Source organism: Spodoptera frugiperda, chromosome 15 (genome assembly GCF_023101765.2).
Source record: "Spodoptera frugiperda isolate SF20-4 chromosome 15, AGI-APGP_CSIRO_Sfru_2.0, whole genome shotgun sequence".
In the NCBI taxonomy this organism is placed as follows: Eukaryota; Metazoa; Arthropoda; class Insecta; order Lepidoptera; family Noctuidae; genus Spodoptera; species Spodoptera frugiperda.
In genome coordinates this window covers 12,361,969-12,386,325 of record NC_064226.1, presented here as the reverse complement: position 1 = coordinate 12,386,325, position 24,357 = coordinate 12,361,969, and the positions used below count along the sequence as shown (strand labels likewise).

At 35.3% G+C, this 24,357-nt stretch overlaps 2 protein-coding genes across 7 annotated transcripts; one reads left to right on the top strand and one right to left on the bottom strand.

The window, feature by feature from the left end:
* The first annotated feature begins 11 nt into the window (after nt 1–11).
* Nucleotides 12–5,755, top strand: LOC118282024 (deoxyribodipyrimidine photo-lyase-like). The gene is made up of 7 exons (XM_035602896.2): nt 12–652; nt 748–950; nt 1,298–1,456; nt 1,999–2,197; nt 2,345–2,537; nt 4,420–4,661; nt 5,015–5,755. The coding sequence occupies exons 1-7, from the start codon at nt 121–123 to the stop codon at nt 5,179–5,181; spliced, it is 1,695 nt and encodes a 564-aa protein (XP_035458789.2). The 5' UTR covers nt 12–120; the 3' UTR covers nt 5,182–5,755.
* Nucleotides 5,744–24,357, bottom strand: LOC118271093 (PRL-1 phosphatase). 6 transcript variants are annotated; one of them, XM_035586984.2, is made up of 6 exons: nt 24,192–24,357; nt 10,164–10,355; nt 9,097–9,564; nt 8,100–8,266; nt 7,285–7,416; nt 5,744–6,829 (listed from the first exon to the last, which is right to left on the bottom strand). In XM_035586984.2, exons 3-6 carry the CDS (start codon nt 9,202–9,204, stop codon nt 6,718–6,720), a joined length of 519 nt encoding a protein of 172 aa, XP_035442877.1. In that variant the 5' UTR covers nt 9,205–9,564; nt 10,164–10,355; nt 24,192–24,357; the 3' UTR covers nt 5,744–6,717. The 6 variants fall into 6 exon arrangements, with proteins under 6 accessions (XP_035442877.1, XP_035442886.1, XP_035442895.1 ...); XM_035586993.2 differs by lacking the exon at nt 24,192–24,357 and adding an exon at nt 15,873–16,098; XM_035587002.2 differs by lacking the exon at nt 24,192–24,357 and adding an exon at nt 15,709–16,064.

The following is a 24,357-nucleotide window of genomic DNA, read 5'->3' as shown; positions in this document are numbered from 1 at the left end:
GATTTTATCATAATGTAATACATAACAAAAGTTTTATTTCTTATCATAACTTAATATATTACAAACGAAAACATACAACATTAGATGACAAAGGCTAGATACTAGATAAGCTCTACAAGAATGTTGAAACTGACAGTTAACTTTATAATCTGTAGTATTGGGTCGTCCCGTCTACTCTGTGTGTATTTGTGTGTTGCTTTGTTATGGCGCGTTTGTGGGTTTAAAGATTTAACATTTATGAGATTTCTTTATAAATCATTAACTGGTGTGATAAAAATGGCTTCTGCTGCAAAGAAACCAAAGCTTTCAACAGCTGCTACATCACTGAGTAATGGGATTTCTTCAAAATCGAACGACATCGAAGAGTTTATGAAGAAATTACAAGCAAAGCGCGAAGAGACTGCTGTGTCGATTTTGGAGTATAAATTCAATAAAAAGCGTGTTCGAATCGTATCGCAGGAGCAGATGGTGCCTGATAACTGCGAAGGGGTAGTGTACTGGATGTCCCGAGATAGCAGGGTTCAAGATAACTGGGCCTTCCTGTTCGCACAGAAACTCGCGCTTAAAAACGAAGTACCGTTGCACGTGTGTTTCTGTTTGATAGCCAAGTACTTAGACGCCTCTGTCAGGCAGTTTGATTTTCTGATAAAAGGTATACAAACTTTATGTAAACAGTTTCAATGTAACTTACCTAGTAACTCATAGTATTCTGGTGTACTTACTACTGTGACTTCAATATATTTTCAGGGTTAGAGAAGGTAGCAGCTGATTGTAAGAAGCTGAACATATCGTTTCATTTACTGGAAGGAAGTGGTGATGAAGTGTTGCCGCAGTGGGTGGTGAAACACAACATTGGAGCAGTGGTGTGTGACTTCAATCCGTTGCGGGTCCCTCTAGGTTGGCTGGAGGGTGTCAAGAAGAAACTCAAGAAAGATGTTCCTCTTATACAGGTAATATTTTACATTGTACTATAATTTTTATTTATTAAGAGGAAATAACTTAATAATATTGTGTTTTAAACACAACAGTGCTACATATCTTTTATATTGTAATTTGTACAAGTATTCTTTCAACAGCTGTGCGATGATAACAATGCTTATTAATGTTAAACAGTTTGAATGTGTATGGTCATCAATATTAAGAGTCATTATCATATATCAGATGGATCTGTCATCAGGAAGAGTTGACAAAAAAAAAAGAAGCAAGCTAAATACAACCATTTAACAAATAGACTAATAATGATATCTTTTTAACCTTAAATAATATGGATTCTAATATCAATAATGATGTTTTCCAGGTAGATGCCCACAACATAGTGCCCTGCTGGGTGGCATCAGAGAAACAGGAGTACTCAGCAAGGACAATAAGAAATAAAATAAATTCAAAGCTTGGTGAATACTTGACGGAGTTCCCACCTGTTATCAAACACCCTTACACTGCCAAGTTTGAACCAGAGGTATGTTGGATTTCTTATTAAATTAATTTGAAATAGAAAATAGACACACCTACTTTTGTTAACCTCTAAAGAGGTAGGGAAAAGTAGTAATAATAAAAAGTTTATATATAATAAAAGTACTTGATAATAGTAGTTTAGTGGCTTACCGTGACAGAAAACAAAACTATTGTCACATTTATAATTCCTCTACCATTGCTAAGTATTTCAAAATTGCATGATTGTAAGTAATCTAAGGGATCAATCATGAAGCCCAAGGTTTATACTTGTCACAATATTATGTAATACCAGTATTATATTATGGATGATAAGGACATTTATGTTGATTAAATGTCAGCTTAATAAAGATGGATGGATGTTTGTCATTCTTTCATGCAAAAAATAACTTGATTAAGTTTTGAAACTGACATAGAAAGTCAGGAATTTGTTTACTTTTTCATCTCACTAATAGAAGTGGCAGAATCTGTTATTATCATAATTAAGTAATTGCGAATTAAGCTAAAAATAAACCGCCAGATTGCCTAATACCTTATATTACTTTCCAGCCCATAGATTGGGATGAAGCCATAGTATCCAGAGAAGCTGACAAAAATGTAGGCCCAGTGGACTGGGCCCGGCCAGGATATGATAATGCCCTCAAAATGTTGAAGAGTTTCCTTGACCAGAGACTCAAAGTGTTTGCAACTAAAAGGAATGACCCCACTAAAGACGCTCTGAGCAATCTATCACCATGGTTTCATTTTGGTAAGTGTTATACATTCCATTATACTCCTTTCCCCACATACATATTACCTAATCTATTCATTATTACATTGAACAATGGAAAAGTTGGGCCAAACTTCAGAGTTTAACTTGATTTGCTGCTAAAGAAAATGTGCATCAATGTTTCAGGCCAAATATCGGTACAGAGAGTAGCCCTATGCATTCAAGAACACAAAGGTAAACACACAGAATCTGTGAATGCGTTCCTGGAGGAAGCTATCGTGCGCCGCGAGTTGGCAGACAACTTCTGTTTCTATTGTGAACATTACGACAGCATCAAAGGAGCTAGCAACTGGGCACAGAAAACACTAGATGATCACAGGTTTGTTTATTTATATTATTAATTATTATACTTCACCTCGCAGTGGAGTCTAACCCACACCCTTTTCATACAATCTGTTATACAATTTTTGTCAGCTACTTGATGGTGACATTGTTGGTACCATAATTATATACTTTGCCCTATATGGGTTTGAATCTAGGGCAAAGTGACATAGTATGAAATAGAAAGTATATTCAAGAAATTCATTTATTTATTTAAACACATGGATAACCAACAGCTGTACAATATGATTAAAGAATATGGTATAATGTGAATGTGACTAAGCACCAATTATAGGTTTTCATGGATAGTAGTAGAAAATCCAACGTCATTCAATTATTTTAATAAATAATGCATCTAATCAATTTCCTTTTCAAGGTCTACACATTTGATGCATCTACTTACTAGTTAACCTTTTGAACGCCAATGGCATGTATAGATGTCATGCGCAAGCGTGCCCTGTGCGCCACCGACATCTATAGATGCCAAGAAACAGATCACAGAGAAAAACAAAATAAACACATTAAATCATTACTTTCACGTGTTTTATTGATGTATCTTAAGAACTGAATACCCAGTTATTACATAATTGTACACAGTGAACAAAATTGCAATATAGTTATTCTAATATTTGATTGATAAAAACAACTTAAATATCGGCTAAAAAAGCATGTTCTCTCGCGCCAATGGCATGTATACATGCCTACTAGTGATGTAGTGTAATTCAAGTAATATTAAAACTTCAGCTAAATGACTCGCTTATTTTTTGTAATAACTATTAAAAAGTATATATATAACCTTAGTCTCTGAGAAAAAAGGTAAACTCGTGACGTCGTAAGCGCGTGCCGTGTTTTTAAATGCGGGGAAGTTGCAAAAAATATTTTATCTAGTACCTACATTATAATTGCAAAAATGGCGAGTGAAGAGGTTTATAGTACAGAAGAACTATTGCGCATTCTAGATAATTATAAAATATTTTTGTAGGTTACTATCAACATCAGAAATTTTTGTTATTGATAATAAATATAGATAATATACAATTTAGTTTTAAATTTTACAATTCCAAGACTGTTAGTGAGCATAATGTTTTATAGGTACAATTGTTGATTTTTATATATTTTTAAGTTTCACGTAACCTTTTTCAATTACAAGGCTGTTAGAGCAATAATAAATAAATACGATTGTTGATTTTTTATATTTTTAAGTTTCATGTGACATTTTACAAATACAAGGCAACTATTTTAAGAATATGAAAGTGTATAAATAATATCACTAAAATCTACAGATTTTTTATATACCTATATAGATATTATAGATACCTATTTAGCAGTTTTCAAATTTGATTACCTAATACATAAATGAACTCGATAAGTTACATTATTCAGCTAACTACATCCCTAATCATAAACGAGAGATTAAAAAAAAATGGATAGTTGCCCGCGCCATTGGCATGTATACATGCCAATGGCGCGTAACTGATAGATAATAGTGCTGTAACTTGCTGCAATTTTATATGTATTTTTGTGTCTCAAAAGGTTGATATTTTATTGATAGTTGCTATTAATGTGGTCTTAAGTTTATTACAGTGGGAGATTAGGTTAAATAAGTATTCTTTTTATGTTATAAGCAGTGTTATTCAAAAAAATTCAGACGAAAATTATTACTCACTTTGGTTTATCGATAACATTTTGGAATCCCTAATATTTTCAAGGTTATTTCGTTGAATTTGTGTCTTGGCGTGGAGGGCACGGCGAAGCGTTTATGCTCTGGCGGTCAAAAGGTTAAATGAAGTCTGAGTCTGATCTTCAATATTTATAACATTAGCGATCCCATGTTGTTAACAAAATAGCCACTTAGAGTATTTTTCTCATTTCTTGTTTAGGAAAGATAAAAGATCGCACATATACACACTGGAACAATTAGCCAAGTCAGAGACACACGATGACCTGTGGAATTCAGCCCAGATTCAACTCTTAAAGGAAGGAAAGATGCATGGCTTTCTGCGCATGTACTGGGCCAAGAAGATCCTTGAGTGGACCCCAACACCTGAAGATGCTCTGAAGTACTCAATATACTTGAATGATCACTACAGTATTGATGGACGGGATCCAAATGGATATGTTGGTAAGTAATATACCTTCGTTTTGTCATTCGCAGTCTAACTTACTTACTTTTGAAACTATGGTGATAAAATCATGTTAGAAAAGTTCTTCAGTCAGTCCATTAATAGAGTTTCTTGAGCCTTAAAGCTAAAATGTGATGCAGACACTGGGTGGCAGTGTCAATGAGATTGCCGAGCAGAGAAGGCTGCTAAGTTTAGAGTTCATTCTCGCCTTATGACTTAGGATTTCTGCATATTCAGTCTTCTAAACGGACAGTGACGATCTAGATAACATGTATTGTTGTAAAATCATTTCACGATGTGTGAATAATATATTATCGTAGTTCTAAATCATTTATGTTTTTATGTTTTGCAGGATGTATGTGGTCAGTTTGCGGTATACACGACCAGGGTTGGGCAGAGCGCGCGGTCTTCGGCAAAATACGGTATATGAACTACGAAGGATGTAAACGCAAATTTGATATCAAAGCTTTCATAGCTAGGTACGGCGGGAAAGTACACAAGTATGTACCTAAGAAATAAGAATAATTAAAAAAAATCTCGATTACAAAACAGACTGATATAGAGATCTGTATGTTCAAAAACGTAAGTTTAAGTTTTTGTATTAAGTAGTTATTGTAATTAGATGTAGTTTTGAATTTGTTAATTATTATTGATAGTCTACTAACCGTTTTCCTCCTAATTACCTCAGCTTTGTATAGCATAAAGATTGGCCTGTATGGCCATATTTATACCACAAACCACTTAATATTGTTGGATGTTACCTATTTTATTAATGTAGTCACAATCAAAATGAACATGAGTACAAATTATAAATAGGAATAAGGTATATAATACCAAAAGTTTATTTGTTATATTTAATTTGTAAGTATTTCTTTTAAAAAATACTTTTTATTGTAATCACAATGTTCATGGCAATAATTTCAATTATTATTTGTTTATTAGAATTATTTTGTTGTATGTATTTATTATAGTATTTTGTGTTAAATGTTACACATACCTCCAAAGTACTACCTCATTTAGTATAAGCTCGTCAAGTAAGAAATTTTGTAAACAGTGTTACAAATACTAAAATAAAACATCATTTGCTTATAAATATTTTTATTTAAGAATGTGAGTTCTTGTAGTTACATTTTCTCATATATTTCGATAATAATCTTCATAAAATTAGAAATAGAAAAATAATATCAAAGAGCTATTTTCTTCATTGGAACTTTTCGGTGAGTCAGGTTATATTGCATTTGATTAGAATTTCATCACGTTTGGGCAACTAGTCAAAGGCTGATGAATGCTTTTGGAACACTAGCTATATTGAAAAGCATTCAAAATAATCATTTTCTCACAATATCATATAAAAGCAAAATTTATAGTAATTTCACGTCAAATTGTTTTAAGAAACACAAAACCATAACGATTGTCTATTATGTCTCAAATTATTATTATTACATGGGTAAATATAGTCTCTACAAACAAAAATAATAGGAAAACATGATTTCACCACACAACGACATATTAACAAACGGAAAGAAATCTAGTGACATTGACTGTTTCACATTATTATGGATATTGAATTTATTATGATTGAATATAGGCATATGAATACCCGAGTAACTGTTTCAACTATGAACACAAATCGTGGCTCGCTTCTATTAACATATTTCACTAATACACATTACAGCACAAGGGCTATTACACCTTTACTTCCAACATACAAACATTAGCTTACAATAAGGCTCTCAATTAAATTTCATAGAAAACCCGAGATAAACATGTCGTAAACGGGTAATAAGGTACCGAGATCATAACCAAATTCTCAGTCGTGTTAGGTTAACTCAAAAGGAATGTGCTAATTCCAAGCTCTTGCAGGTTAAGGCAGAATTCGGTTACAACCCCCCCAACGAAATGAAAAATAAAGAAAATAGTCGTCAAAAAGAGGCGACACTAGGATAAAAAAACTAATTGATTGTTGTCTATGCTCCCCTGTGTCAGTGTGTGTGTGAAAGCAGAGCTACATTCGCTGTTACGGGCGCAGGACGGTGCTCCACGGACGCGGACTGCTTACTGCACGCAGCAGTTGGGACCTTTGTGCCCGTTCTTCTTCAGCCGAGACTTCGGCCGGTACTTCTCCAAGTACGACAGTTGCTTCGCGTTGATGGCACCGCGGCGTTGACTGGAATAAAACGGACATGTAAATAACAACGCCACAAGGAAAACATTGGATGCATTTTATTGCACTAAAAAGGTAACGCAATTTTTATTTACAAGTTACATCTTATTAAAATGCGCATCCATTTAAACGTTAGTCATTCAATTATCCATTAATTTATATGTACGTCACGCTTCTTAGCATCCTGCAAAGTATATTACGTGCAATCACTTTAATAGGTGCAGAGTGATATCGAGGAAATCGTGAGGCTTTGATTAGAATGGTGCGAATATTTTCAATTATCGTGTCGAATTGGATACTATTTTTCTCTTTTGAAGGACAGGAATAATTTTTCAGTCATAAATAGATCGCAATAAATATCTTGTTTGCATTATACGTTCAACAATAGCGTCTACTTCAAAAGGCTCGAGACTGATAACATCAATGTTATTATGTGTTGCATCAATCAGTGTACTCACTCTCGAATAGTTTCTACGGCTTCCTCGTACTTCATGCCGAGTTCAATGAGAGCGATGGCCACCATGACGGGTGCGCGGCCCAGTCCTGCCACGCAGTGCACCGCCACTGCAGCCTCAGGCTTGTTCTGCGCTCTGAATAGTAAAAAAACACAATATTCATCATCCTCGAAATATGTTCAAAGTAAGCTCCAAAATTAATCAACCCTTTAAGAAAAGCATATGTCAACATAAACATATTACGTATAATTGCTAATGTTTAACTAATAATTTTAAACAATCAAGAGAAACAAGACCCAAACAAGGCAATTTACATAATTCGAGTTACGTGGAACAATAACACTGCGTAGTATTAACACAACTTTAATAGATATCAAATAAACCGGCGAATTCGAAATTTATGTAGGTAGTCTGTCGATAATAATCAGTGCGTCACTGCTACATTACGTAACGATAACTTTGAATGTGCGTCATCTAATAATAAATAGCATTTACTATAATAATTCAGCAAACAATATTTTTCATAAGGCTTAAGAGCTAAATAGATTAAATATTTGCAGCCAAATTCAAAACAATCTACGAATGATGCGAGAAAAACGAGAAACTTTTCCTCTAAAAACAAGGCAATTTATTCTGCCGCAGAAAACAGACAAGTAGTGATCCATGTCAATTATACACGACTACCGGTCGATTAGTCATGGTAGTGTCATGAAGGACAGACGCAAACATACTACTTAGTCCTCAGGATATAAAATGTGGCTAATTTTCCAAATGCAATCTAAGATTAAGATCTATTTGCAGAGCGTACTCATACTCACTTTTCACGCAGAATCTCAAACCAGTCGTCGACGACGTTGGCAGGTGGGAAGGTCCCGTCGTCATAGGCGAGGTCACGTACTTCAATGTTCTCGGCCTTCAGCGGCGCCGTATCATAGCTAGGCTCGCACACGCGTACCACCGTGCACACGTTGTGCTTCCTCAGCTCCTGCACCAAAACACATAAATATTTATTATTGCACTATTTTATGTTAAACCTTGTACTTTATACATGCTTATCTTCGAAGGAAAACTAGAAAATCGGTAATAAACCAATGAGATTCTTTGCGGGTCAAAGGATAAGTAGTTAAAGATACACATAACAGAGGCTGTGAGATTAAATAAAACCTTATTTTTACATTAGAAATAAATCATATTCTAGTAATTAAACTAATAAGTTCTCGGAAAATTCGGAGTAAAACATTATAAGGTAACTATAAACCTTCCTTTTGAATCACTTAAAAAAACCGCATTAAAATCCATGACGGAGTTTTGAAAATCCAAGCTTACATAGGTCTACCACAGCGAAAAGCCACTTTGTTACTCATTATGTAGTGATTAATAAATCTGTCATAATGTTCGCAAATGATTTGGTGTGAGGTAAAACACGTTGATTTAATCCAAGGAAAGTTTAAAGAAAGATTTTGTAAGGAAGCCAAAGAAAACAGCTAGAATAACGTTTTAAACTTGTAGACAAACATAAAAGTTTCCTAAAATCGGATTTAATCTTTTAAGGCTTAAACAAAAGGTGTTCTGTTCCAAACTCTATAGCTATTCTTTCTTTAAGGAAACTTTTTCAAAGTGTAATTATTTAGCATTGTGAAATAAATGTGGGAGAGAAGAAAACTACAATAGTTTTTTTCTTTTACCTGTGCATAGGCAAAACAATAAGACGTCCAAACAATGATTTGCTTTTCTCGTCGTCAGACATACTAAATTAAACGGCTTATCGTGAGTAAGTAACGTCAAACAGTTTCAAATTATAAAAAAAATATTTACCTGAAGATAGGACTGAATGGTGACGTCGGATGGGCGGTCGGTGATGAGGAACCGCATGTTCTTGTACTCGATTAGCGAGGGCGCCGGCCTGATGTCCTTCTGCTTCATGATGATCGAGTTGCTTCGCTCTGGTCACACAATATACCACACCTGGCTGGTTCTTATGCACACGCGTCAGAGAAAGATGTCACGGTCCGTCACAGTCTAACAGACAAACTGTCACTCTATTTCCACACAACACACGACAGTTTCGTTACTTTTGTTTAGAAAGGGTCCAATTATATAATGAGAACCACCCGCATGGATGTCGCTTTCAACCACTAGATCGCATTCGGAGACGAACAAACAAAAGTTCAGAATGTGGAATGGAACTAAAAGAAATTATGCGAAAAACATAAGTTTTGTTATCACACGAACGTCGGCAACTGAATGATATGCTTCAATTATGTGGTTTCCAATTTAAGGTAACTGAAACAAAAATAAAAGTTTTGTTAATCTCAGCAATTCCGCCAGTGCCGCGCTGTGATTTACGGCGAATATCATATTTAAATGTATTTGCGTCAAAGCCAGACCAACGACTGAAGTGGAATAAAAAATGGATTCTAAAAATAGAGTTCGGTATACAGCGAAGTTTCGGTCATGTGGACGTGCAATGTTCTGGACGCCTATGTCTGTCCATCGACATTGGTATTTCCGAGCTGATCCAGAGCCAACATCGCGTCAATTGTGGACGTGCTTCACACAGTTCAGCTCTCTTATACACACAACAAAACAACATGATAACACAATATGTAAACACTGCGCCATCTGAACAAAATTGCTGCTATATATTGTATTTCGATAAATACCTGTTCAACAAATGCACGTATTATATTATTATAGTGATGTAACGCGTTAGGTAAACGAATTCAGTTACACTATTATCACTAGTATCGCGTTCTTGTCTTGGTCAGGACCAGATAACAACTGATAGTTCGGTCGTGGGACGGCTTCGGTACACCGTACACCCCACTCTGATTTCAATATGGCGGTTGAACATTGTTAGCTAGAGATTGTGTTTGTATTACCTGTGGGTGGGTGTACGTGGTACAGCGTTTGGGGTGCGTAGTATCGCGCTCTCCCGGCAGCATGGGTCCAGCGGTAGCACGTTCCGCTCCCTCGCGCACGAAACGCCCTGCAGTTTATTTGTGTTGGGCCTGGCAGTACTCCGCGCTGTCCAAGCGGAACTCCATCAATGTCACCACAGAAGGGATCTCCAGCTGCGACAAACAAAACACTAATTTAGCAAAATGAGTCGATGTTTTTGTTATGACCCTGTGAAGAAGATGTTTACACTATGAACACAACGATTATTTCTTGGAAGTTATATTAATAGCTTCAATGGACAACGTGAAACTGATATAAATGTAACAGTATAATGTTTTATCAATTGTTAAAAGAACACGAAAGATCAACAACTTTTGCAGTATTTGTCTTGGATATCACCGCTGCCTATCGATCCTTCGTGATAATAGACAAATACCAAACATTTACATTTTAAAACTTTACCTAATAAAGATAAAATACGTACACACAAATGTTATTACAAACTTCTACATATTCTTCTCAAACACTTATTAACACATTTCTAAAAAACTGAAGATCACGAAATGTATTTAATAAATGCGGTATAAAAGAGAACAGTGCCGTTAGCACAACATAAATTATATCGTTTGCCCTCAAAATATGTGGCATCTTACGCGTAAACGTTGGAGTCTAAATTAACCACTTAATTCGAAATAACTATTTTATCACAATTAGCACAATAAAGACGACGAATTACAGGCGCGACCCAGGTTGAACTCTGAAACAGAGCAGCACGGCGTACGAGATGTTGGCAAGCTATGGTACCGGCGTGGGATTTACTTATACACGTCATATGTTTACATTTAAATTTACAATCGTGTTTAATACTGGTGCAAAACATTGGCAACGTTCACATTCACTTTTCACCCTCACTCAAATACGTTGCTCTAAAAATCGCAATATTTTGTAATGCTATCGCATTATTTCCTTCAGAATTTATCAAGGAGACGACGCAGACTTGGGATCAGGCCAAAAGGAACAGTGATTCGCGCGGACAAACATATCTCAGCGTGAATTTAATTCTCCTTGAGCGAATATAGATCCCTTATTCCACAGAATAACACAACAATCTTTTATAATTTACACTACACAATTATTGTAGAGTGTTATAACAACAAAATGACTGCACGAGATAATTGCTCATTCAATTTATTATTCCAGATGAAATGGTCAACCTACGATAAAAATAAGAATGACAATGTCACAAAAATAGCACGTTATTTGCTTACACACGCTACTGATTTATTAAATGGCGATGGCGTTTTTACGTATTTGTAACATTTTTAGGAACGACGTATAATAGTACGTGAAAATATATGTACACAAAATATGTTAATTAGCCTACCTTCTTGAAATAGTTATGTTGCATTAACGAAGTTGCTGGTTCCATTTGATGCGTTGTACTATTATATATAGAATATTATTGTTCATTCATAAATAAATAAAATGTGGTTATAAGTCACTTGGATGTATAAAAACATGAGCTATAAATCAGTGGTGAGACAAAGAGAGAAGTCTGCAGGCGAAGGGAGGACGGTGTGGACTAGACGCGACGGTCGATAAACTTGAGCCAGACAGTACACACATGTGCAACAATGCAGACAATCCAAGTCTAACATCTGTAATATCTGAACCCGAGAGGACGTCTAGCCGCTAGCCGCTTTAGAAATTTCTACAACCAATAAAGATGGCAACCACTAAAGATATCAGAATTAATCACAAACATTTAGCAGCTACATATTTAGGTAATACCAGCTTCCATCAGCGGCTTCACCTGGGTTCCCGTGGGATAAAAAGTCATCATATCACCCAAGTTAGCTCATACCCTGTCTGTTTACCAAATCTCATCAAAATCCATTAAGTATAATCCATATACTTTCACATTTATAATATTAATGATTGGTTTACTAAAACAGTAATATCTACAAATATTATTCAAAAGAAGCCTTACATGAGCATCATTGATTTATAATAGAATGGGAACAATATTTTGATTGACACTATTCATAGGTGCAAGGGCACGAGGATGCGGATGTTATTGGTCTATCAATAGCACTGGCAGTCTAACTATGGCATTCAATGGACGAAGACTAACAAAACATAGCTCGAATTTAGTGTCGACACGTGGCAAACTACACCGCCATGTTGAAGTTGTAGCGTAGTAGGTACTTGAGCAACCGCAAACAATTATTGAAAACAATGTACCTAATTGTGTTGGTCAAAGTCACGCACAACACAACTATTAACTATTGTTTAGTTTTACAATTAATATGGAGAATGGTATTTAGCAAGTTATATCTGTCTGCTAATACGTTTATAATTTAGAGACTGCACGGAATAGGCAACTTCAAGTACGAGATGAATTTATTTATAATTCTGCTCGTCTTATCGATAATTGCCTATTGTGAAGCAGCTATAGCATCCAGAAATTGTAATTACCGAGGGACACATTATTCCTGTAATGACTAAAACATGACGAGGTTGTCGTACCGCAAGATCTACGCAAGTGACCATTTTGCTTCATTGCCGGTAATTCCAGGAAGCGGTAATTACTAGCCTCAATGTTGTTTACCCCAACTTCAGTTAAAACGCAATTTCTTTCATGACTATTTAGTGTTCGGATTTTATGCTATAGGTAGATATACAATGTAGTCAAATCAATTATAAATATTTAGGTTTCTATCATACCTATACTAAAATATCAGTTGACTTCATTTGTACATATTAGATGATTCAACGATACATTTTTTTACTGGAAGAAACATAAAAACCCCTGGCATAATAAGGTTCTCTGCTGTATATATCTTAGGCTAAATTATGTGCACTTGTTTGTATTTAATGGGCATGGCAAACGACAACGTTGTTGTTATCAATCAGTGCACAACGAATACAAGAAATACCGGTCCTTAATTTTTTGCTCTATACCTTTAAGTAGGAAGTAGACCTGAGATCTTTCTCGTATTCATTGAAGAAACTTTTCTTTTGTAATAACGCTTTTAAGAAGTAAATTATGTAAGGTTTATTATCGTACTACTCAATCATATGTTGGTAATGCAAAACAGATCAATCTGATACTGATATCCGCCTATCTCCAGGGATTATTATGAACAATACACTTATAATTTAGCGGCGGAGCGAGTCCAAAACATGAAGGTCACTGGCAGATAAAATACTAGGCATATGAATATGAACGTAAATGATATACCTATCAACTTTAAACATTTTATCATTTTGTACCTCACACACGATGACGCAAAAAAAGCGATATTTGTCCTCAATCAAAGTTATCGGTCAGAAATGACATCATGTTATTATAGAATATTTTAGAGTAAACCTGGGTGTGAAGAATGTCTGATTATACTTCCAAGATTATGCTATAGGTACAAGATTTATGCCATGGAAATGTATACGAATTATAATGTAATATCACGACGCATAATAGCAACATCCACATTCAAAACTATTTGACTTTGAATTGCTCCAACGCACCTCGTTTGTTACCTATTAAAGTGCGATTCAAACATACATAACATACATGACATCATGCTTGCAAATTGTAATCCCAAATAGAGGGATCTAGATTGACCATTATAACAATATATCTGCATGAAGCACCTAATGACCCGTGATTTAACTGCTTTAATATATTCCTTAGCATGTGGGCCGATAACTCTGCGAAGCTAATGTCAAAGAAGTACCTACGTTTCTCAACCAGTTTAACTATTCTATTATTGCGTCTTTAATCCAACTCAATGTTGGAAAACTATTCGGTACAAACTATCAATATGAATGACAACTAAAAATACATGGGCGCGGTGTGCCTAGTTGACTCATTCTATTTTTCAATTTCATTAAGTACTACGCTAGTATAGGAAAATAAAACAAACGGAATTTTCGTTTGGAAATGTTCAGAGCTTTAGGTTGAGCGGAGGGTCATAAGTGAATCACAAATGAAACTGAAAACATGCAAATATTTACGAAAATATATAATCTAGAGAATGTTATCAGCATTTATCTCTGCCGTTATAAGTTTAATGAGTTATAAGTGTAATCATCCGTATGAAGTCATATCCGCTCGCTATCTAAATATACCAACATAGGTAAATATGTATAAACGCTGCACCAAGCAACATCTTGTAGAGATAACTATAAGGTTAAAAATATAAGTACACATTTTTTAATATTTTGATTGTATCAACGATTATTTTTGGTTAAAATTAAGATTAAGAGTGGTTCCTAAGGATTATATTAATATTTCACTGGGCTATAAAAGTTTTCATTTCTTAGAGGTAACGTTATTATCTTTCTCCTTGATACCTTAAATAAAATGGATGATAACTAATCCAACTTATCTTGTAACAGTTATATGGACAGTACGTGAAATATTTAATGATATTCTTCACTTTTACAGGACCTTTCTCGCGCCCTTTATGAATGTGACACATTTATCTGCGACCTTCAACGGCGAAAGGTTTAAATAAAGAGAAAAATGGCTATGTAAGCCAAGAGATTCTACGTAAATCAGTTTTAATATAATATAAAAAACCAGGAATTTGTTAATTAGTCTGGCATTATTATTATAAATACCGATTAGTTCAATTGTTATAATTGCACAATGCAAATTAAACATGTTATACACACACAAGAACTACCATCATAAGGTATTTATGACTCAGATGTGTTGTTCAGAGAATAACAATATGAGTATCTGTAAGCAATGTAGATTGATCGCATTCAAGGTGAACAGACATGTAAAATGAACGAGACAATTAATGAAGTCAACTAAAAAATATCTACTCGCAACTAAGGAGATACTTATGTAGGTATATTGTATCGCAATTGACCGTGACATTGATAGCCCACGTAATATGTTTGAAGCGGTCTGGTATAATAAAGCAGCATGTAAAATAATCATAGCTACTAAAGATACATTATCAAGGATAGGTACTAATAGCCCGCCAGAAGACTCCAGTGTAAAGGTCAAGAACGGACCATAAAGACGGATAATTCCTCTCTAAGTGGTGCGACCACTCCCGTAAATATCAATCAAATAAATTAACAAAAAAGCAAACCAAACATGGATGATTTCATTTCCACAACACGCCCTACTTTTCTATTTATTTAAGTATTTGTTCACCTACATAAATGTATGTATGTAGGAATGTATTCATTTAGTTTCATATGACCCCAATTTAGTACAATGGTGAACAAAAATAGGAACCTTCACGCTCACAACTTAATGACTTTACATACGTTCATTGGCATTTCAACAGTTTATAGATTTCACGTTCTGCAGGTCATCATCACAGTATCAACCATTTACAACAACAACAAATAAGTTGTGATATTGTTTCTGTGCGAGGCGTGACCACGCTTTTAAGTTAAACACCTGTTGATTCAATATACTCTTTTCAAATGTGTGTCCCTAACACGAAAACTTATGGCAATGCTGCAAGTTAAAATACGCATTACATATTAAAAAATTACCTGGTCGCTTAATTTGACCATATCCAACCGACCAGGATCAAATGGCGTACGTGGTCCCCAGGCAGTCTTACTTTGGTCACGCTCGCACACTCTTGAGGATTCGTTCAAAACGCGTTAGTAATTCAGGACACCGACGTTAATGGTGACACAAAAACTTCACTTACATGTATCCGGCGCGACGGACGATAAAACTGTTATATTTGCACAAAAATAAAGTTAATGAACTGATGAGAAAATTAACTGAAATTATCGAGCACACGTAACTGAGGCTGTCGTTGTAGACAGATTAGAAGGCTAGGCGTTTACATCGCAACGGTTCGACACTGTCCGTGCCGCGGTTGTGCAGAGACTGGCGCGACGAGCGACGTCACGCCGTGCGGCGCGCCGGCGAGCTGGCGGGGGCGTTGGCGTCACTTGCCAGACGTACTCCGCGCACTGCACGCCTATCCACATCGCACACACGCTCACAACGGCTACCCACACATTTTACAAAGTTTTTAAACTTTTTTACAAGTTATCCATCGTGAATGAAACAACTACAGTTTGATAGATCTCATTTTCGAACAGCCAAGAATTGCACACACATGGTTCAAATACTTTTAGAAGACACGAGACTAAATAGTGCCTCTCGAAGTTGTTGAACTAAACTCGGAAGACTAGACCGCAAATTATACGATCTACAGTTTTATTTAAATGGTAATTTTCATTTAATAATGCCATTAGGATAGAAACATTTGTCATTATATTTTAAAAGAAGAATGAACCAATTGCATTTTGAAAGACGCATCTGTAACCGAGAAGATTCGATTAGCAACCGCGACGCCGCCCGACAGTCACATTCTAATAATAGCGAGAAAAACGAGAAAGAATTCGTATTAAGAAACTCCCACGCGTAGCTATCTGTACATACGCATAAAAGTGATTTAAAAGAGCCCTTGTACTTTAGGGAAAAACAATTTTAACGCGAAGATACCTTTATGAAAACGTAATACTGATATTATAATGGTTAAAATCGTAGAACTTTATTTAATTAGTATTCAATCAAATTCTTATTTGCCTTTACCGTTTTTTAAATAACACGTTTCTTTTCATTTTGAATATTTCAAGCCACTGAATTTTAAACATAGGTAAGACAGTTGCCATTATTGTTGAAGCCTGCCCACGACAACCCGCCCGTGATAAATTTAGCTCCACCCACGGTAAGGAAATTTTCTAGCCCATTGAGAATTGTTACATTGCCTTAATATCTAGCGACGATAGACCACAGGCAGGAATAAGATCCCTGGTCAATATTTTGGTTAAAGTAATTCAATTTATTTTATATTAGATCCATCCCTGTTAAAGGAGACCTATAGCCGTTTAATGAAAAACTAAACATTTCAAAGTTTCTCTTAAGAGAAAACAAAATAGCCTGCTGAATTTCTTTGAATATACAAAGAAGTTAGAGTTCTACGAAACTTTCAAGCTTTTGAAATACCTAATTCCACCAAGTTTACAAAAACGCAATAAATATAAAGTCAATTTCAGTATTGACTATAGTTCGATTAAACGTGCCATGTATCCACGTGGATCTAGCACGTGGCGTGAGTCCCAACGTGCGTTCCTAGGATAAACAAATAAGAGACCATTAGTCGATATGAACCGAATGAATAAATAGATCGAACTTCCTTATCAAATTATCATCACCAACGTCACAGACAGCCAGGTATTATCCTCGCAGATTAAAATCAGTTCACACTAACTCTCTTCATATCTAAGTAATTATAAATTTGATAAGAGTTTATCACATACATAAATGTGTTTAAAGCGTACTATCCTAGTGAAACGAACCTGTATTTTGCTGTGCAGTGATAATTATTATCGGTAACAATTAAACTTTTAATATGCCAATAATTATGAATATTCTGTAAGTAGTATCTTTTTGTATAGAACAATAATTGCTGTCGTAGTTTCATGGAAAGTGACACAGTTTGAAGGAAAGCATATTACCAAAAGAAAAATCCCGTCTAATATTTTTAATAATCTAACTGATTAGATAATTAGATTTTTAATTTTCATATTCTGTCTACTACCCTATTCTATACTAAAATTAGCTATTTACCTAATATTAAATAAAACGACTGCATGTCTGCACATTATGGCGCCAAAACTTGGTGATGTAATAATATTCACTCTGAAGGTCAAATCCATTCGCGTCGACATGGCAACGGGTGAAGTAGATTATTCTGGGACATACTGACAAGACTACATACATATCAAGCGAATTGATTTCTAGAATCACCGACAACAGCATCGATAAAATAAAAGACTAGCCATGCGATTTAGATAAAATAACGTCAAAATGATTTATATCGTCCAGAATTTTCCTATTTAGATAAGATGTAACGGAATCAGATAGTAAATTGGGACAACACGTACAAGGAAAACTCGGCTATCGGCATTCTGTGATATTCATTCCGCCTGAATTGAAGACGTTTCTTGCGAACTTTATAGAAGCTTTAATAATTCCTTGAAATAATACTAAGTAGTAAGTACTTACATCTAATAATAAAGTTACTGATTCTGGTAGTGAAAAGTGAACGCTCAAGTCCACACACCTTTATGCAGTATAGTGGGGAATATGCGGTGCAGCAAATCAACTTTCACAACACTAATACTTACCCACCACGCAATGGACCAATCACAACGATTTACCGCTTCGAAGTAGGTGCCTTCAGTAACTTATACACACAAACAAACCTGGCCAAGGAAAGCGTTCCATCGATACCCGACCTCATTATTTGTTATAAATTATTCAGACTTTCTCTTCATATTAACAAGATAGTATCATTTCAAGGGGGTAGATTAAGAAAAGGTTATTATTCATTTTCCAGTTCACAGGTACCGTTAGCCCGGCATTTACTGAAGAATTAATGAAAATGTTACAGGATTGCTAAGCAATAACTCGGTACCGGTTACGGCAAAACACGGAATTGACGTGACTGACATTTAGCAAGTCGGGTAGTAAATGTCCGAAGGCCACGGATAACATCGACCGTCCTGCCTGTGCAACGCTCATGAAATTTGCGTGTCATTTATTTCTATGAACCTTAAATCAGGCTATGTATAGCTAAATACCTATAACTATATATGATGCCAATTAATCATCACAATGAATAAACGGCCTGCTTGGTGCCTTATTTTCCATTTTCTTTTTACCATCTTTATTACAGCCCTGAATTCTATAAATAAAAGTGGTTGGGGTCATGACTCATGAGGTTCAAAATGAAGAAGAAATACTTAAAACACTCAATAGATTCAGATTCAGAACAAGACCACGTGTAGACTACGTCGCCCTATTGGCTTCAACATAATGCAATGTCGTACCGAGATGACCGTTGCATTGCTCCCCTTGGTATATTGCAACGGAAAACGGGTCGCGACCCACTTCGTCGGGATCAATACTCGGTCATCGACTCCGCCTGCGCCTTTAGCCTATATGTCTATTACAAGCAGACGGGGATTACTTAGAACTTATGATACGTCTGTAAACATATATGACCTTAAGAATGTATTTAGAAATATGATATTCATACTCGATAGCAACCATTTTTTTTTGCACCTGGTGGAATATTGGTCTTTCTGTTTAAGATATTTTTAAGAGAAGAATGTTTCGAAATGTTTGTGGAACAATCGGGTCATAAATCTGTGACGCTTTATTTACCTTTATCATCGTGCAGATGTTCGGTTGATGGACGGCATGTTATAGTCTCGTGTGGCTTGCAGAACGATAACAGTTGAACCCTACTACGATGAACTTTGCATCATGCGTCGTAAACTATACTAAGTAGGTAAGTACTATACTTAGATACAAGTCTGATAAAATTAACCACACTTAAGTAAAAATGGGACTGCCATCTGTCACTTGTACTTTTCAGGTAATTATAAACTTGTATGGACTATCGGATAGAAGGTTTCAAACAGAAATGAAGGTCAACAACCTCTCTGAGACGGCTAACTCCCCGCTAACATATTATAGTGTTGGTGGTACGGATCTAAATATGGGTTGTAACGGTAGAAATATCTTCTTTAGTAATAAAACTAGATTACTTGAATCTATTAAACTGGACTACAAATTATAAGCTTGTCAATTTTAAATGTCTCAAATATTTCAAGGTCTCGAAATTCTGATATCAACACCTTACGAAAATAGATAACTTACATGTCGGAATGCGATAATTTTGTAATTGAGGGCTTACATTTTACTCAATTATGATGAGTTTTATTCAATATCTTCTCATTATTACATACTTAAATGAGTGGACATAACTATTTCCACCTATATAGTTATATAGATACTTTGGTATAAATAGCGCTATAAGTAATGACGTCTGGGGCGTGACGTAATAACTGTGACGTACTACTGCGCATGACGTCACGCGCAGTGTCTGATATTTTAGATAGAAGAGAATCAAAATTGCTTTTAGCAATAGAACTCTTCTTTTACTCATTAAGGATCATCTTCACAACCCTGAGAATTCTACAGTAATCAATTTTTTTGGTCTTAATCCATTTGATCTTTACGGTCATAGTTAGATGAATTTTGGTCAGCTGGAACTGACAAGAATTTGTACACTGGATTTTAATTAGTTATAGAAGATTAGATATGTTAAAGCTTACAAGCAGTGATAAATTAAAACAAGCAAAGTAAGGAGTCCTGACCGTGGTGACACATTGGTTCGACCTGGCTCAGTGACCCCGATCCAACAGCGCACACTACTTCGCCTCTCTGACCCCCTTTACCTGCACTTACACGACTATGATTAGATTTAATAAAATCACGATGCAGCTTTAATGCTACATTGTAATAGAAAGTCATAACCTTAAAACTGTTGTAAAATATGAATCTGCCGTTAACCAAGGATAACCAAGGTTAGTTTAATAGGCCGAATCGACAAAGGACGTTGTAGTTTTAACCACGGTATTCTAAATATTATGTAGTTCTTTCGTATATTGATATAAGTTACTCTGAATAATAGTTGCAATATTAATACCGTTATATGCTTTCAACAAATGGCAGCTAGTGTATTACAACACAAATAAAATAACAATAAACGACTGCTTGTCGTTTTGTTAAAACTTGTTAAAGTAAGTTTACTTCCGTTCACAACCTAGAAAATTCTTTTAGCTTCTATAAGTAATCAAATCAAAACTGGTTTCAGTGGAACCGAAATCAATCATGTGAATAATTAATGTGTTATGATAGTGACAAAAGGACAAGGCTGAGTGCGTCGCCCTATGGTTCAAAAGCCCGTCTATGCAAGGAACTCGGAGCAACGACCTTAGCCCTTGCTGAATAGCAGCCCGAGTTTTTCTATACGTACTTACTACGTAGATATCGCTTGTCAAGCGGCCCACTTCCCCCCGAGACGGGTGGCGCTTAATAGCCACGCCATTTAACAGCTTAAAGGCAAGTCTGAGAACTGCTTTCCGGAAATTCTATAATTGTGTGGATGTTAGTTGTGGTTGTGTAGTCCTAGCTACAGACTACAAAATTCTTACATATAAATCAGTATAGTCAAATTATTCATTAAAGTGTGTTCAGTTCATAAGTCTATTAGTTTGTTGACTCAACGGTTAACATTCTTGAGTACATTAAGTCGTAAAGTCGCTTACTAATTACACAATGTGCGCAAATGTTTTGCGTCTGAGAAAATCACCATATTATAACCTACGAAGTATTACTCATACAATCAGTTTTTTTAAATTAGTACAGGCATCTGTTAGTTGCCATAAAGGTAATTGATAGTTTAAACATGTATGATTTACCTACGAATTAGAAAACAAGTGAATAATGTAGTAAAATACAGGAATTATAATGATAATGTTTGGTAACGCTATTGGTTATTGGCAAAGGCGTGGTAAATGGAATCGGTATAAAAATGTGGCCTCTTTCAAACTTTGCGAGTAGTCAGGCGGGAACGTACGTGGTCGGGGTAACGGACCAGCGCTTACGCAGGGTCAACATACGCTAGCCAAGGCCGGGTCGACGCACTATCCCGGGAATCCTGATATTTTATACCAGTGCATTACGTCAATTAAATAGACACTTAATACTGTAAAAACCTCAATGTGGTTACGTTTACCTATATACGAAAGCAGTATTTCAAAATATGTATTACACTATAACTATTTTGGCAAGCAAAATATTTTGCAAATGCAAGTAACTATCTAATTTATCACTAATTTTTGCAGTTACAAAATCTGTAGTAACCAGCATTCGATTTGAAGGATTACAGATAGAAATTGGCAATGAATTTAAATTATACTAGTACAATAGGTACTATCAGCCCACTTCAGTGCCTTGCGAAGCATAAACATAAATGATTAATCAAAGGTTCTTGGATTCTGTGTTGGTCGTTTGTGACGGTTTGTGGTGTTCAAAGGGATCATATTGCATCAAGGTCTTAAACCGCATAAGGACACATGGCGATGTTTATCTCGCTATACATAAACGGCAGCTGTATAGGTACAAGCATCAGTAAAACTGTGGTAAATCTGACATATGCGCGAGTTTTGCCTTAAGTACCTTTTTGACATTTCATTTTAGACTTTACACGTGCATAAAATGCTGAGTTAAAACAATGACCGTACTGTACCTCACGTTTCACAACTTATCGATAAACCGCATTATGCAATTCTGACGTAATTACCCACCTAACTACCTAACGTTGCAGTTTGGTTCTAGTATAGGAAATATAATGGACAAGCAATCGGTGTTTACGTAGGCTAGTACTAGTGACGTCAATACTGCTCTTCTATTCGAAAAAAATCGTAACCACGCCATTTTTGCTTTTCAGATTTCTAGAAAGTTCATGAATAAATAGAACTTGCAATAGATCTTTCAAAAATATAACTTAGACTATCCATTTAAAAAAATCCAATAAGGCATGCCATTTGACTAATAGAAAAACTTCAATTTATCAATCACAAAAGGTCAGGTAAAATTTGTGAACAGACAACAAAAAATAAATGATAGAAAAACATTCCAATGAATGTCAGGTAGCATGCCTTTCATTCCAAGGATCAGTCCTTTTATTTGTAAACAAGTTTAGCTACTATTTGAATGAAAGAGTGAAGAATTGGACCAAATTGTGAAACCGTGACAGTTTTATGTTTCATTTAATTTCATTTCATACCAGGTGGGTACTCATTTATGGGACAAAGTATTTAAAATCAATATTGTATTACATTTAAACATAAAACAACTTCAAGACTTACAGGTACCTGTGTTAAATACTGTAGGAAACGATGGAAGTAATTGTTTCGTTTGACCTTCAAAGCAAGACAATAAACAAAGATTCTTGGCAGAATAATGGCATAATTTCTTTTGCATTAGTCCAGACATTCAGATTCAATCATGTTTAATAGTACAAACAAATAATTTATGGGTGCATAAAATACTACTGCCAGCCTGAACAAAGTGAATCAAAAGACAATGGACATTATAAATGGAAACAATCACACTGTCTCAGCTTAGTTTATAAATTAGTGGGGTGACAATCAAACTCTTTATAAACATTAAAGTAAGAATTAAATATAAATTATAAATCAAGTAAGAAAAAGATTCAATGCTTTACTGGATTATTGTTTAAAAACATTCGGAAGTTTGTATCAATTAGGTACATTAAAATTAAAAAACAATGTAATATTATGAAAAGTTTGTTAAAAAACTAAATGAAGAACTTTCTTTGTTGCACCTATAGAGAATGTTATTTAATGTTGCAAACAATTTCACCATCATTCCCATCATTAAAAAAGATGTTTGGAATTGATGCAACATGTTGGTTATTACTGTTGCCAACCACTTGTTTATTAAAGAAATTTCCAACAGTCTGACCTAATTTTAAAGCTAAATATAAAACTGCAGAAACTTGCAAATGAATAATAATTTTGTGGACAACACAGGTATTGTTGTGACTTGGAAGTTTCACAACATTGCAACAACTTCACTTCCCTATCAAACATAGCTAGAACTCCTAAGTAGCTATCTACCTCCAACAAGTACCTATCTAAACAGATTAGGTTGCAAATGTTCTGTACAGCAACATCATAACTTTTTATATCTACAATATTGCGTGACTCACTCGACAATACGACATCAGTATATCGACCGGCGATTTGGTAGGCTGAATTAGGTTTCGAACAATGAAAAAGATCACGCGTAAGACAACCAAGGTGGGTATGTAGTAAATTGAAATTCCATTGCAGGGTGGGGTGCTTGTAAATTATGATTATCGTGCCTTAACTTGTAATTAAAGTGAATTAAGTGGTTAATGCTGCAGATGCTAGAAACAACAGGATAATACGAATTGTATTATAATTTTAAATAGTTTCGTGACGCCTGCTGACGTTTGTCGCTCATCGAGGGCACGACCTTTAAAGTAATTTTATCAGAAAATTATGACTGTAAACGTGCTTGACATGATGAAAGTGTAACTTACCTTCACAGCCATACACATTGAATAGAAATTGAACGGTTGCAGCCGTGAGCAGCCAAGGAAATTCACTACACACGCGGGAAACGTGTGCACAGCACAATTAACTTGCTAAACTGAACAGTGGTGTTGCCAGTGGCGTGCTATGTTATACCTACAAAATAAAAAAAGA

Coding starts and splice junctions, on each gene's coding strand:
- LOC118282024 (XM_035602896.2), top strand. CDS start 121: ATGTTGAAACTGACAGTTAACTTTATAATCTGTAGTATTGGGTCGTCC. Junction 2,538..4,419: donor AAAACACTAGATGATCACAG/GTTTGTTTATTT, acceptor TTTCTTGTTTAG/GAAAGATAAAAGATCGCACA. Junction 4,662..5,014: donor GGATCCAAATGGATATGTTG/GTAAGTAATATA, acceptor TATGTTTTGCAG/GATGTATGTGGTCAGTTTGC.
- LOC118271093 (XM_035586984.2), bottom strand. CDS start 9,204: ATGAAGCAGAAGGACATCAGGCCGGCGCCCTCGCTAATCGAGTACAAG. Junction 8,267..9,096: donor CCATTCAGTCCTATCTTCAG/GTAAATATTTTT, acceptor GTTTTGGTGCAG/GAGCTGAGGAAGCACAACGT. Junction 6,830..7,284: donor GCCGTAGAAACTATTCGAGA/GTGAGTACACTG, acceptor GTTTTATTCCAG/TCAACGCCGCGGTGCCATCA.